At 43.9% G+C, this 13,596-nt stretch overlaps 1 protein-coding gene across 6 annotated transcripts in view; it reads right to left on the bottom strand.

The window, feature by feature from the left end:
- The window catches only part of vps13d (vacuolar protein sorting 13 homolog D), a 42,746-nt gene that overhangs the window by 23,507 nt on the left and 5,643 nt on the right, over positions 1 to 13,596 (bottom strand). For 5 of the 6 annotated variants that reach the window (XM_077511856.1, XM_077511859.1, XM_077511860.1 and 2 more), the window contains 25 exons: positions 13,358 to 13,526; positions 13,041 to 13,142; positions 12,722 to 12,914; positions 12,340 to 12,522; positions 11,644 to 11,774; positions 11,505 to 11,559; positions 11,133 to 11,315; positions 10,038 to 10,168; positions 9,830 to 9,962; positions 7,484 to 9,727; positions 7,265 to 7,416; positions 6,055 to 7,110; positions 5,696 to 5,786; positions 5,478 to 5,604; positions 4,491 to 4,671; positions 4,039 to 4,221; positions 3,301 to 3,418; positions 2,988 to 3,195; positions 2,702 to 2,873; positions 2,385 to 2,494; positions 1,707 to 1,931; positions 1,328 to 1,623; positions 1,095 to 1,228; positions 449 to 604; positions 61 to 223 (listed from right to left, as the gene is read on the bottom strand). In XM_077511856.1, coding sequence (XP_077367982.1) covers positions 61 to 223; positions 449 to 604; positions 1,095 to 1,228; positions 1,328 to 1,623; positions 1,707 to 1,931; positions 2,385 to 2,494; positions 2,702 to 2,873; positions 2,988 to 3,195; positions 3,301 to 3,418; positions 4,039 to 4,221; positions 4,491 to 4,671; positions 5,478 to 5,604; positions 5,696 to 5,786; positions 6,055 to 7,110; positions 7,265 to 7,416; positions 7,484 to 9,727; positions 9,830 to 9,962; positions 10,038 to 10,168; positions 11,133 to 11,315; positions 11,505 to 11,559; positions 11,644 to 11,774; positions 12,340 to 12,522; positions 12,722 to 12,914; positions 13,041 to 13,142; positions 13,358 to 13,526 — 6,896 coding nt within the window. The remainder of the gene's footprint in view (positions 1 to 60; positions 224 to 448; positions 605 to 1,094; positions 1,229 to 1,327; positions 1,624 to 1,706; positions 1,932 to 2,384; positions 2,495 to 2,701; positions 2,874 to 2,987; positions 3,196 to 3,300; positions 3,419 to 4,038; positions 4,222 to 4,490; positions 4,672 to 5,477; positions 5,605 to 5,695; positions 5,787 to 6,054; positions 7,111 to 7,264; positions 7,417 to 7,483; positions 9,728 to 9,829; positions 9,963 to 10,037; positions 10,169 to 11,132; positions 11,316 to 11,504; positions 11,560 to 11,643; positions 11,775 to 12,339; positions 12,523 to 12,721; positions 12,915 to 13,040; positions 13,143 to 13,357; positions 13,527 to 13,596) is intronic. The other variant, XM_077511858.1, reaches the window with a different exon arrangement.

Genomic DNA, 13,596 nt, shown 5'->3' with positions numbered 1-13,596 from the left:
CTAATAGTTGAGAAACGTAGCAGTTCAAAAAAAGATGAACGGAAAGAGTACTTTGCGTACCTATACGGGCAAGATTTTTCTTCCTGTGAGAGTCTTTGGGTGTATCAAGAGGCCCGACGTCACAGGCCGGTGGAGGATTTACAGTCGGGATGGATTTGGCGATGGCCAAGAACAGCTGAATGTCATTGTAAGATAGTCGGATGTCCAGTACAGGAAATTGGATCTGGAAGATCACAGACAAAATGAAGGTCAACAGCACTGATATTCGTTTAGCTGAACCTTCTGATTAACTTTTGGGTCCCATGAAACACGCCATCCAAATAGATTAGCGGAAAAATCAATTAGAGTGCTGCACATAATATTACACAATTAGGACTTCTCTAACATTCAAATCTAGAAATCTGATTTTTTATTTTTTTTTGTATTTAGTCCAAACGTAATTGTTGACCTCCAGCAACGGCGGAATGTCCTCCACGCTGAATGCATCGAGTAGACCAGAGCTGCTTTGGTAAGTGGGGCTGCCACACAGCTCCACCTGAACATTAACGGGATCAACAATGGACAGCGCCGTTTCCTGTTCACTGCCGAGACGACACGAAAACACCTGATGGCGGAAGAACGGGTGAGCAAAACATGATCTCAGAATATGGATCAAAATGTGCATTTTGGACTTCAGGTATTAACTCTTTGACCGCCAAAAACATTGAATAACAATTAGTAAAATCACGGTGTATGCTGCCGTAAATGATAAATGTTTTTTTTCTTTAAATCAATGGGCAGTGCATCATCTAAGTGCAGCGCTGCCTGGTCATTGGGTTGTGGAAGCAATTTTTTATTTTTTGTTTCTCAAAGCATTTGAATGGCCGTCAATTCTATGTGGAATTTTGTTATTTGTGGGTCAGTCCCAAGCCCTGCCAATAGATGAGGATCAACTGTACAGTAAATAAACAAGCTGATGAAATAAATATAAAACTCCATCTTCTGATCAGATCGGTTATCAGTTTTTTTTAAACGTTCTGATGGATAGCACAACAGTATTCAGATATCCTGGAGCGCTTGATGTTGTACACTTCTTTCAGCTGCTGGAAGATTACCTCGATGCCGGCAAGGCTTCCGGAGAAGGGCCTGTCCAACAGGCGGGGTTTGTACGTGAGAACAGTGGTGCCTTTAAGAATGATGGCATTTGTATCAAGGCAGCTCGAGTCCTCCACGATCACAAATTCCGTGCCTGAAGACAAGATTTTTTTTTTTTACATAAACTGTGTCTATTCTTATAGGAGCCACACTAGCACAACAACTTTACCATTGCACCATGTCGATGACTGACCTGTGACGTTGACCTTAACCTCGAGGCAGCGATTGTTGGTAACGGCCACTGTGGACCTCTTGGTGACGACACCACTCTTGACTCTCTTCGGTATGACAGCCCCAGTCGTGGTGGAATTCGTGTTTGCGTCAAAGTCAGCGCTGGCATGACTTGGACACGGAAGATTCTCAGCATCTCCTGAAGTCTTTTTGACTGGCAGGCGCAGGAATTCCTGCACAAGCCGGAGCCAGTCAAAGATGAGAAAGACCCTGAGGTTGTTGAGGACAACTGTGAAACAGGACGAGTCTCGTGTTGATCTGGAACAAGATGGACGACATTATATGTCAGACGCCCAATTCACTTCAATTCGGATTTCGATTTCGAAGAAAATGTCGTGTACCTGTAATGCAGTTCCAGTTGGAGCGAAGCCTGGTTTGTGCCAGTTTTAGAAGGCTGCAGAATGCAGTCAAATACGTTGGGCCTGGTCCCGTCAGGTCCACCTGTGCTCTGGTACTGCTCAGTGCACCGAGTGTCATAAGCAAGCAGCGAATGAGATACCAGATTGACTGATTTGGAGCCATTGGAGAACTTCTCGAAAAGCAGCTTGGATTTCATGAAGTTAAACCTGAGGCAAAAAAAAAAACCTAGGTCATTCATAAATCATAATAATGATAATAATAATAATAATAATAATATTAAAATGCAGGTATTTCGACGCCTTCTTAAAATAATTGCCTGAGTCATTTTTTTCAGATTTTGCAGGAAAGATTTACGTCATGGGGAGATTAATTAGGCAAAAAGAATCATTTTTGCAAAAAAATAAAGTGGGTGATGATTTTTTTTTAGTCAGATTATTATTATTATTATTTTTTAATGCTTTTTAAGTCTTTGCTTTACTCTGCATTGTAAATAACAATGGATTTTCAATTGCTACCTGAAAAAATGAAGGTTAAATAAATAAATGAACTTGGTATTTATAAAAATTTGAAATAATGTGTGGTTAACAATACAACAAATCTGTAAAATTAAAACAGGTCAATATGATTCAAAAGGAGCCACAATAGAAGTGTGGACAAACCTCGCTAGTGAGCTTTTGTGCGATTTGCTGTTGTCCATGAGCTCCAGACTGACATCCATCATATCAACCAGGATTGACAAGTTTGTGAACACATCTCCACTTAACACCGTCTGAGAAGAAAATATGTGATTAGTTCCCTTCTGTGCCTCTTGCCCCCTTCTTCTGCTGGTATTCAAAGTTTTTATCCATCCATCTATTTATTTTCTTGACCGCTTATTCCTCACAAGGGTCGCAGGTTAAAGTTACTATGTGCCATGAAAACAAATCATCATCCGGATTAAGAGAGCCTTCATGCTTGAGTTTGTCTGCTGTCTTACATAGGTACTGGGGTCCTGCAGGTTGAAGGGTCGCAGAAACTCTTCAACAGGCTCTCCCAGATTATTCTCCAGCAGCCCTCGAATCAGCTGGTAGTGTTCGGGATCGAGAGAGCACTGGACTGATGACAGGCTGCCGTAGATTGTCATATCTGGAACTGCATGGCTGAGCTCACTGAAAATATCACGTGACCCAAGCGCAGGTTTGAAACCATGAGTTACTGTTCACTATTTGGTCAAATGTGTACTTTTTGCTTTGCTCAGTCGTATGAATGACGTAGAAAATCACCTATCCAGGTTACGCTCCACTTGAAGCTGGAGGCGGCAGCAGTCTTTCAACAGGTTTCCTCCCATCCGACGTATGCAGTAAGATGGGAAGATCACATCTGAGATTTCCGAGCCTCTGTCGCATGTTTGGCAGGGCAGACGCTCTGCAGCAAAAATATCCATCTGCTGCAGGTCCAGAGCAATGCAATCCAAAAGACACACGTGGATTTCTGAAGACAAAAAAATAGTACAAGTTTTGTCGCATTTACACAATGCCAATCAAGGCAAAATTCAATCAATAAAAGTGCATTCTTCCAAATAATTAGGATGCTTACCCCCCTCTTGAACTCTTTCGGGCTGTGTGCTGTCGTTAGTGCAGGAGTTGACACAGCTGGGGGATGTTTGAGGCCATTTTTGCTCAGAAGACCACGCTGCTGCATTTTGTGTGGGCTCCTTTTTTCCAAGAGAAAACAACAGTAAAACGGCCATTTATCGTGAAAACTGGATGATGTCGTTATGACACTAACTTAGTAGAGAAGGTAAAATCCTAATCCCATAACTATTGCTGCATTTTAAAAAAAATAAATCCACCAAAAATGTTGCAGAACGTATTCAAGGAATGATACTGTACTTGGATAATTTAATTTACATAATTTTACTGTAGTGTTGTGTATGTCTGGGCTTTGACAAGAGGCCAAAAATACCATCCACTAGTAATAATAGAGCCGAAATCTTGCATTCATGCTACACACAACACATTTCAAACACACATGCACCTGCAGGCTGCACAAAAGAAAGGTCATTCAAAGTTAGGGGTTTGCTCAAGGGAACATAAGCAGTACAGCATTGCTCCAGCAACCGTCCCAATTCCCAAGTCTGTGAGAGCTGAGTGTTTCTATGTGGTTTGTTTCCGTTTTGTTTTGATGAGTCCATCATTAAAACAAGCAACAACACCAACAACATGATAGGGGTCAGTCTGGAGTTAGAATTGGAGAGAATGCTTGGATCAACAATTGAGGATTGGGACTCACCAGAGAAGGGAAAAAGGCATGTGCCATGGTCAGTTTCTCTACCTTGTCTCGAGCGGCGAACGTGCCATGAGCCCCAGCAGGGAGGAAGCAGTTGTGCAGCTTCAGCTGGCCAAGATTTGCTACAATCACCCGTTTTGAAGTTGAGCTTTCTGGGATGATGATGACTGGAGCGCCAGCTTCGATATCTAGCAGAACCCTGGACGCCCGCTGAGGACGATCTCGTATCTGCAAGAGGTACAAGACATCGTCGTATTTTCAATCGTTTCACTCAAGCCACAGTTGATCAATGCTTGATCATGAGGGATTGCTGTGCACCGAAAACAATCTCTTTTGAAATGGATTTGCATATAATTGCAATTCCTGTTTTCAAATTTTGATAGAGACGATGGTAACATTTAATTTGTATCCTATTTTGTTTCCATGTTCAAAATAAACATTTTAACAATGAAAATAAATAATAAGATGATACAAATGGATTGGTAAGTCCTACTTACAGCTTGGCCTTCCATGGCAGCCCTTTGCCTGCCAAGCACATCTTGCAACTGTGTGAAGTGTTGGATGAAGGCCACCACCTCCGCCTGGAAGCGCTGAGTGTGGACATACTGCACGGAGGCCATCAGCAGAGAAACCTTGATGTCATATTCACGCTCCAGGTAAGGATCCGGCACACCATATCTGAAACGGAATGAAATGGTAACCAAAACTTTACAATACTAACAAGCATGTAAGGCAGGGGTGTCAAACTCATATTAACTCAGGGGCCACATGGAGGTAAATATATTATTAAGTGGGCCGAATCGGTAAAATAATGGTATATAACTTAAAATCAATTGCGGCATTTATGCGCAAAATTTCGTGGACCAGCCCCAAATTACGGAGTTCAACTGTCATTATATTGTTTAAAAAAATAACACTAATGCAAATGAAACGTGGCAACATATTGCCTGTATGAGTTCTGGGCGTATTAAATCTACCTGTTTTGCATATATATAGTTCCCAGAATGCACTGTGTGGCACAGTTAATGAAGTTATAAGGACGTTAATGGGTTAGGGTTAGCTTAACCCCCCTAACCCTAACCCTGTCATATATGTATTTGTGTTACCAGTAATTGAATTTGTGTCATATTAACCTATTTATGTTGGTCTATGATTAAAAAAAAAAAAAAAAAAAAACATAACTTTTAAGTTGTGTGTAAAATAATGGCTTCCAGGGCAATTCCGTGTACAAGTTACATTACCCATCTGAGGACTGCTTGTGAAATTACAAATTTATATATTTGCTTGTTATGGCTGGCTGATTAATTGGTCCGACGTTCCAATTTTTTTTTTTAATTTTTTTTTATTTTTTATTTTATACTTTACAAAGTCGTCTCGCGGGCCGGATTAAACCCCTTTGCGGGCCTGATCCGGCCCGCGGGCCGTATGTTTGACACCCCTGATGTAAGGACTGTGCATAGAAATTGTACTAAGGTGATATGTACCTGTGAATATTGAATATTAGAGCCTCTCCTCCGCGTGTGGTGAAACGTTCCCGATAGAGATCGCCATGTGGGGTCAGATCACTGAGGGACAAACTTCCCAAACTGCCTGTCAATACCAGGTTGCTATCTAAAATGTAGGGAATAAAACATGAAATAATCATCAACGTGAGCCGTTCAGTAAATGTGTGTTCATGTGTGCAACATCAAGTTTTTCATACCCAACATTTCCAGATGTGCGGATAATTTTATGACACTGGCTCTCGCAAGCTCGTTGCCTTCTTTGTTCAATACAACAGACAAGGAATGAACCTGCACATTAAAATACAAACAAACGGTTGAGTCAAGTGAATTGCGTCTCAGTCCAAGGGAGCATTCACACAATCCTTTATGGTAATTAAAAAAAATAAAAATAGAAATCGAAAGTTAAAATTCAAAACTACATCAAGTAACAGATGAAAATGTAGACAAATGTAAAATTCTTGGAGAGCAAAAGGGAAATTATGACAATAAAATACTCGCCCCCATTATTTGTAAGGTCATTCCAGAATACACGAATGACTTGTATGTATGTACGTACCTTAAGGTCCAATTTGGTGTTGACAACCTCATTCGGGTCCTCCTCAATGACGTCTGACTCATAGAGAGGATGTCCTGGCACACACTGAGGGGAACTAGGAGGCACTTTCATTGCATGATTATTGGCCGTGGAGCCAATTCCAAAGAAATCCAGGATGACCACCCACGTCTGCAACGTGATTAATACATCCAAGCATTTAAAGTCGATATCGATGCTTCGTCCTACGCTGCCGTAGCGGCTTTTGAACTCGGGGTGGTTCTGGTCAACCAGCAACACGTTGATGTGAACCAATGACTCGTCCAATTCGGAGGTGGGCTGAGGGGAGGAGGAGGATGCAGGATGAGTAGGGGAGGGTGGTGGAGTGCTGGGACAGTCTGGATCCCGCTTCGATTTGCAATGACTTGCTGTAGGAGTACCGGCATGCCTTTGGTAGAGTTGGAAGACATTTTGGGCCTCTTCCATGTGCGAAGGAAGCGAGCGCGGCATATCCGGGTACTGGGCGTTGGATGCCGATGGACAGCTTTGAGAGAGGTACTCTTTTGGACTGAATGTCAAAGGCTTCGGCGCTCCGCGGGACACCATTAGATGCTTCTGCTCAGGATTTTGCTCCAGCAGATCTTCCATGAGCACCGAACGCAGAATTAGCTGGACTTCCAATAAATGCGGATGCTCTTTCGTGAAGTCTCCCTCCAGGTCACGGAACTGGAGACTGATTAAGCCTTGGGAGCCCTGGGTAAGGTCAGCACTGAGCTGGACCTGCAATTCCGCTACATGAAGAGTTACTTTCAGCTGGGTAAATGCAGGAGCGTGAGCACTTGCATTTTGAGACTGTCGAGGCAAAGGAGAGGAGAGAAGCGAGTGCGGTAAAGTGATATAGGGAGGATCTTTTGCAAATAGTCCTCCATGAGGGTCGGGAAAGCGCTGAGGTCTGGTGGACGAAGGAGTTGGCGGCGGGGGTGTTGGTGGTTGGCTTGGGGTGACATGTTGCTCTTCGATGAGAAATAAATTGTCCAGCGTCTGGAGGACCTGCTCATACACGGCCTTGCAAAGGAACACCTACAACCAAAGAGGCAAACATGAATAGAGACGTTCAAATACAACATATTTGATCCAAATTTAGGATACGCGGTTCAGACAACGGATGGATAGATGTCTCATTCTTAAAGTCAAGAAAAGCCTGCCGGCCTGATGAAACGCCGGTGGCGTATACCTGAACGGGTTTCACAAATTTCCCTTCGACCTTCAGCAACGCTGTGCTCTTGCATGGCTCTTTGGAGGTGAGAAAAGTAGATATATCATCATCATCAATGCAGGACTTCTCCAGGGTAAACTGTATGGTGGTGTCTTTCAATATATGGAAGGCTGGGGAAGGGGGAAAAATGTGACATTAGTAAGGTCACTTTGAAAGGTTCAATCATAGTATTGTTACCTTTTCCTTGGCTGAGGTATTCAAAGAAGTCATGACGTGTGAACTGCGCTTCATCATGACCGTTTCTGTTATGGGAGGGTGAAATGCTGCCATTTCTTCCTCCTCTTTGCATCTTCTTCAAAACCAAAGGACTTGTGTTGAGCGAGTAGAACCGAATGTCCTTGACAAACACTTGGAGTCTCTCCCCCTCAGAATGTTGGCCAGTGATAAAGTTCTGGATGGTTATACTGCCCAAGTGCCCCACTAGCAGTTCAGGGTGCCCCGGCTTGCGAGGAATGGACACGACCGGTGATTCAATGTTTACATTTAGGGTCAACTTTACAAAGAATGTGTCTAATGCGGGTTCGGTTTCCTCCATGGAAACGTCCTCGTCATCCTCCAACGGGTAAGACCAGCTTTGAGTTCGACTTCTTCGCGAGGGCGTCTCGAAGAGTGAAAACATACCACTGTACTCTGCCGTCTTTGTGGCAAGAACTGTTGACACTTTGGTTGCCGCACTTTTTAACATCGAGCGGAAATTATCCTCTACCTCATTGGCAGAAAGGCTGAGTTCCATCAAAAACTTTGCCGAGTGGTTGTAATGCAAAGATGCCATATGAAGATTTAAAGTGCAGTCCCCTTGGAAATTCTCAAGAAGGCGGAAATTCAGAGCTTCTGAAGGGGAAAGTTCGTTGTCAGCAAGCAAAGTTAGAACTTCATCAGTTGAGGAGTCTTCGGCATTGCCAATGCTGACTACAAACTGGCTTCGGCCTCCTTCCTGGGTCAAGTCTACCAACTGAATGGCGCCAAGTGACCCATTGATGTCCATTCGACTGCCTAAGGAAACATTCACCTTGGTGCCGGTGATGCTCGCGGTGGCGATCTTCAAACCTTTCTTCTCAGCACCGAGGACAGTGCCGGTGGACACCGTTCGAAGGAGGAGGAGGTTAAGTCGTTGAATCTCGACAGTCAGTTCGTTGTTCTGGTCATAAGTTGACTGAAAAGTTCCATCTTCTTCCTCGGTGTAGGGTTGCGCCGCAGGTTGCTGAGATGATGATGTCCAAGAGTTTTCTTCCTTTGGGAAAGATTTCTGAAGGAATTTAAGGAGTTCTACCATGGTTTCAGGGTTTAGAATAATGTCCAGGTTATTGACCTGCATGCTTAGCACCTGAAGGGAGCTGTCCAGGTTCATCGAAGGGCAGTCTGAGCTCACAAACTGGTACTCAAGTTTAATGAGGGCCTCTTGATCCTTGAGAAAGGAACTGAGGGCGGCGACTCGATCTGTGCGCAAGCATGACTCGGTGTGATGACTCTGCTGCCCTGAAGATCTGCTCTCATATGACATCGGGGAAGATGGCTGGCTCTCTTGAAGACTGCCAGTAGGGATATCAAAACTGAGATTTTTATGAGACGACACTAGAAGGTCGAAGTCCGAGCCATAGGTTTGTAGGGTGTCCACAAGAAGAAGCCCGTGGACAGTCAGAGAGACCTCGGCATCATAAGGACGCTTCACAAAATGGGCATTTGTGCCAAATACCTTGAGAACTGATATGTAGCGGCCATCGCTCTCCACACCGAGCTGCATGTAGTTGATTTTGAATTCAGCCAACAGTAGACGAGATTCCACCAGCACTTCCCTTGTGTGCTGCTCTAAAGTCATGACGCTTTGCGTCAAATTCTTGGCGGAACCTTGGATCTTCCACGAGCTGTCCTCTCTTTGAAAGATTTTCTCATGGCGGAGAGGAAGAGGGTCGGGTGACTTTGACGCCTTATCTTGGCCTTCGTCTGCATTCCCATCTGGACTGCTGAGCCGAGCCAGACAACTCCTCAAAGCCGTCATCTTCTCCAGGTTGATGTGGACTTTCAAATCAGGCAGGGTTCCTGACAGCACGGCCCCCGGGAGCTGCGGATCTGACGTGTAGCGCAATCTCTGCTCCAGTTGCAGCAACACGTTAAATTTCTCCACCACGTGAGTCGGCCCTACTTCGCTCTCTTGGAGGTTTTTCCAATTGTCCTTGTAGCGACCAACCATGATCTGCAGATCCTTAAAAGACAGCGAGTATCTTTCGTAAAGCTTTCTACTATACGCTTTTGTACTTTCAGGTGATCGCAGGCTGCTGGGAAGTTCAGGACATTTTAGCCAGTCTTTGATAGGCATGTCAAGCTCAGGTGGAGATTCTGGTGGAGTGGCCAGGGGGGTTTGGTACTCCTCATCACTCAGGTCTTCCCTTTCAGGTTGCGTAGTTTTGCACTCTTTAGAGTCATCTTCAGAGAACATATGAAAATGAAATGATTCAAAAATGTCAACCAGAATAAGTACTTGATGTTTGTTTAACGGTGACATCATGTATGATTTGGTCAATTTACCTTGAGAGTTGGTCAGCAAAATCCTACCCAAATCAACGATAACCAACATTGGATCTCCTGACTGGAAGTCGTCAGGGAAAACGACCTGTGGTGCGCAGATGTCCAGTTTCATAGTCCAACGCTTGCTGTTTTCCTACACAGACAACAACACTTTCAAATAATTGTCTTGCCTTTTCAGTCACAACCGTTGGCAGCGGATTTGACTTACAATAAATTCTCCAACAAGCAGCTGATCAATAGTTTGCCGGATTTCTGCCTTTGTCTGCCTTTTTAACTTGTCATACTGCCTCCTGGCAGCTTCTGCCACTTTCAGCTCCAATTCTGACTGATAGCCAAAACCTAAGAAGAAAAAAAGGGATTGTCACATAATTCACAACAGTTCAAATAATATTGAAGTTGTGTTTGCAGATTTTTTTCTGTGTACAAAATTCGAAGACGGCCACCTCAAGCCTGAGCCACTGATATCGCAACACAGCACTCCAGCTGTGTTGATTTGAACTGCAGGTGCAGTGTTGCGCCATTATGGGGGCGCTATATCAACAGCAGTGCACCGGAAAGACCATGAGGCAACAACCGAAGAAGAATAGCTTTCTTTTTTTTTCTTTTCAACTTTAGTGTACTAAAGAAGAAACAGATGATGGAGAAACCGTAGCACACGCCCATTTCCTGGTTGCGAGGCAGAGGTGGCATTGCCAGTTATAAAAACACAGTATACACAATAAACACATGAGTGTTTTACAACAACGCTCAACTTTATTTACAATTTAATATGGACTAATCGATTCATTTTTAACGATTGTAATTAAACATTGCTAAATTAATGGCAACTTTGTATTCACCCATCCATCCATTGTCTTGACCGCTTACTCCTCACAAGGGTCACTGGAGTTGCTGGAGCCTATCCCAGCTGGCTTCGGGCAGTAGGCGGGGTACACCCTGGACTGCTTGCCAGCCAATCGCAGGGCACACAGAGACCACATAGCGGTCACCGCCGCCAGTACCGATACCTTAAAATAATACCTGGTCTTGGTAGTCACTCATAATAGTCAGGGTGAGAACACCTCTGCATCAATTTGAGCCAGGAAAATCCCTGGTTAGTATATGCATTCTTTGTACACATTGAAGGGAATGCTGCTGGCTGTGACTGTTATTTTTCAAGCAGAGGTGGTAAAAGTAGTCACGCTTTTCTTTTTTGTAAAAAAAAAAAAAAAAGACTGGCAAAAGTAGAAGTACTGACTCAAATCCTTTACTTCTGTAAGTGTCACAAAGTATAGACAGTGAAATGTGGATAGCACTGACTTACCAGAGGAATGAACTCGTCCTTTGTAGAAGAATTCGGTCACTTTTTTGATGGCTTGTGGGTTGTAGATGATGTTCAGTGGGCTCGTGTTCACTTCCAGTCGTCTTTCAAACTTCGACCTCACAGGGTTACGCTCATAAATCATTTCAAACACTGGTGACGAAAAGCTCTCCGCACTAGAACTCCCTGACAAGAGATCAAAAAACAAAAACATTGAACTCACAGTATAATTTATCCACATTTTGCTCCACAGAATATTGAGAAACAAGAAGACTACAAAAGTGACGCAAAATTGCTTCACAAACAAAAGGTGTGAAAATACAAACAATGGCACAATTTGCATGAGCTCTGAATTGTACAAAAGAGAGGCTTTACCTGGATTGCTGCTGGGCTGCCCAGATGTCTGGTTAACAGCAATGACGACCTTGTCCTGCAAGACACAAAATCACGTCATACACAAAATAGTTTGACATCCACACAGACTGCCAAGATTCCCCCAGGAGCTATTATTTACCGTTTTTGGAGATACCAGTACGGGGAATATGGTGCCGTGGGTGGTCAAGTCTCTAAGGAACAAACCACCCAGCTTTACAGACAGCAGAGAAGATTCTGAGCGAGGCAAAGACTCCACAACCACCTTCACCTCTGTGGAAAAAAAGTCACGACAGCACATAAAAGTACCCGAGTAATTAATTGGGCAAATGTGTGCAGATGAATTGAAAAGACAATTAGGCTTTATCTTGACCCCGCTCCAGCCTGTTTTCCATGTCTCTCTCTTCTAATCTAATCAGAAAGCTCTGCATGAATCCTGATAACGATCTTCAGCTATGTTGGCTGAGGGAGACGTGGAAAAGAGGAACCACTGATCTAGAGGACAATCCTTTTGGTGGTAAAAGAAAAAGTTTCCAACATTTTGGAGGTGTTCCACAAATCAGCAACATCTACAATCAAGCAAAACGTTCACATCCAGAGGTCTTGTGAAAATAACATGCAAAACACATGTACTGTTAGCAGTCACACACAAATATTAGAATTCAATTTCCCGGAAAACAAATGAAAATTACAATCAGTTACTTTAGACGTATTCGGTTCATATAGTTAATATCCCTGAAGTTGGCCAAGGAGCAATTACCACCCGCCAAATTCCCAATCACTGTGACGTCATCCCAAAATGATTGGTGGGGTCTTTTTACGTTCACTTTTTTCTTACCGGAAACCTCGAGTTGGATGACTCCACGTTCGTGTGGTATCTTGTCTTTAGTGTCCTGATGGAAGAGCGTAATTCCACCTTTCTCCAGTACAAACTCCAGCCGAGCAAACAGGTAATCTCGCCTGGTAAACGTGTTCAGAGTGTGGGAGTCCTCCAGTGGGTCAAACAAGTCGTCTGTTTCTGCTGGAGAAAACAAAACAAAACATCAGGATTAGCAGTCAAGTTCAGTTTGCAATCAGGTCTATGAGGAATGGGGTAGCACTATTTCTGGATTTCTGGATTTCTCATAACCTCTTTCTCAATGGATGTCCGTAGCCATTTCCTTGAATGCTGCACAAAACCACATTGACAGGTCTAAAAAGTGTACGGGTAATCATCTCACCCAGAATATCCCAGGAAGACGGGCTTGGAAGGAGCACGTCGGGGCCTCTGTCTGGGTCCAGAGAATCTCCATACCAGCCACCCCAGCCCGGAAACCAAGACTGCAGGTATTGGATCATACCAGAGCTCCCACTCTTGGGGATGGATGCGGTGGGTGAACAGGCCTGGGGGTCATTGCTCGTCTCTCGTACATTCTGTGTGAGGCAACAAAAAAAAAAAATAATCCTCAATTTAAACTATGAGAAGAAAAGGTTTGAGTGGAAAAAATGGAGGGTTGTTGGAGGATGTTGTTGCATTTGTGAATTGTTATTTCATCTTACCTCAACAATCTCTTCCTGTTTTCGAAACCAGTCATGGACGATTTCTCTGAGACTCTGAAGCTCTTCCAAGGTCTGCTCCTCTTCGACTCGATCAATCTCACTCTAACCAAAACAAGCACATACACAAAATACAAAAGCGCAAAGCCGTTTTGAAAGTACCAGCACCAATAACAGTTGCTTTTGCACATATCTAACAAAAGCCCAACAATTCATTGGGATTTGTCCTCTCCTATATTCCCTGCAAGAATTACAGTATAACGCTAAATGTGTAATCAGCAATCGTGATGGAGGACTGTTGGTTGGTTCTAGTATGGTACCTCTTCTTGGGGGCTCAAGGGGACTCCTTTGAGTTTTCTGAAGTACAGGCTGGTGTAAGTCTGGGCATCCCGTGCCCGCTGGAGTGCAAAGGTCCAAGTTCCCCGACGCCGCTGTTCCCTGATCTCACTCAGGTTTGCCTCGATGGCAAACAACCACCATTGTCTGCAGCTGAGGAGAAAAGGTTTCACAAAGTACTGTATATTTATTTGCCCAGCTGGTTTGGTGCCAAGCCTTTCCC

The sequence above is a fragment of the Festucalex cinctus genome, chromosome 2, assembly GCF_051991245.1.
Source record: "Festucalex cinctus isolate MCC-2025b chromosome 2, RoL_Fcin_1.0, whole genome shotgun sequence".
NCBI lineage: Eukaryota > Metazoa > Chordata > Actinopteri > Syngnathiformes > Syngnathidae > Festucalex > Festucalex cinctus.
This window is presented reverse-complemented; position numbering and strand designations above follow the sequence as displayed.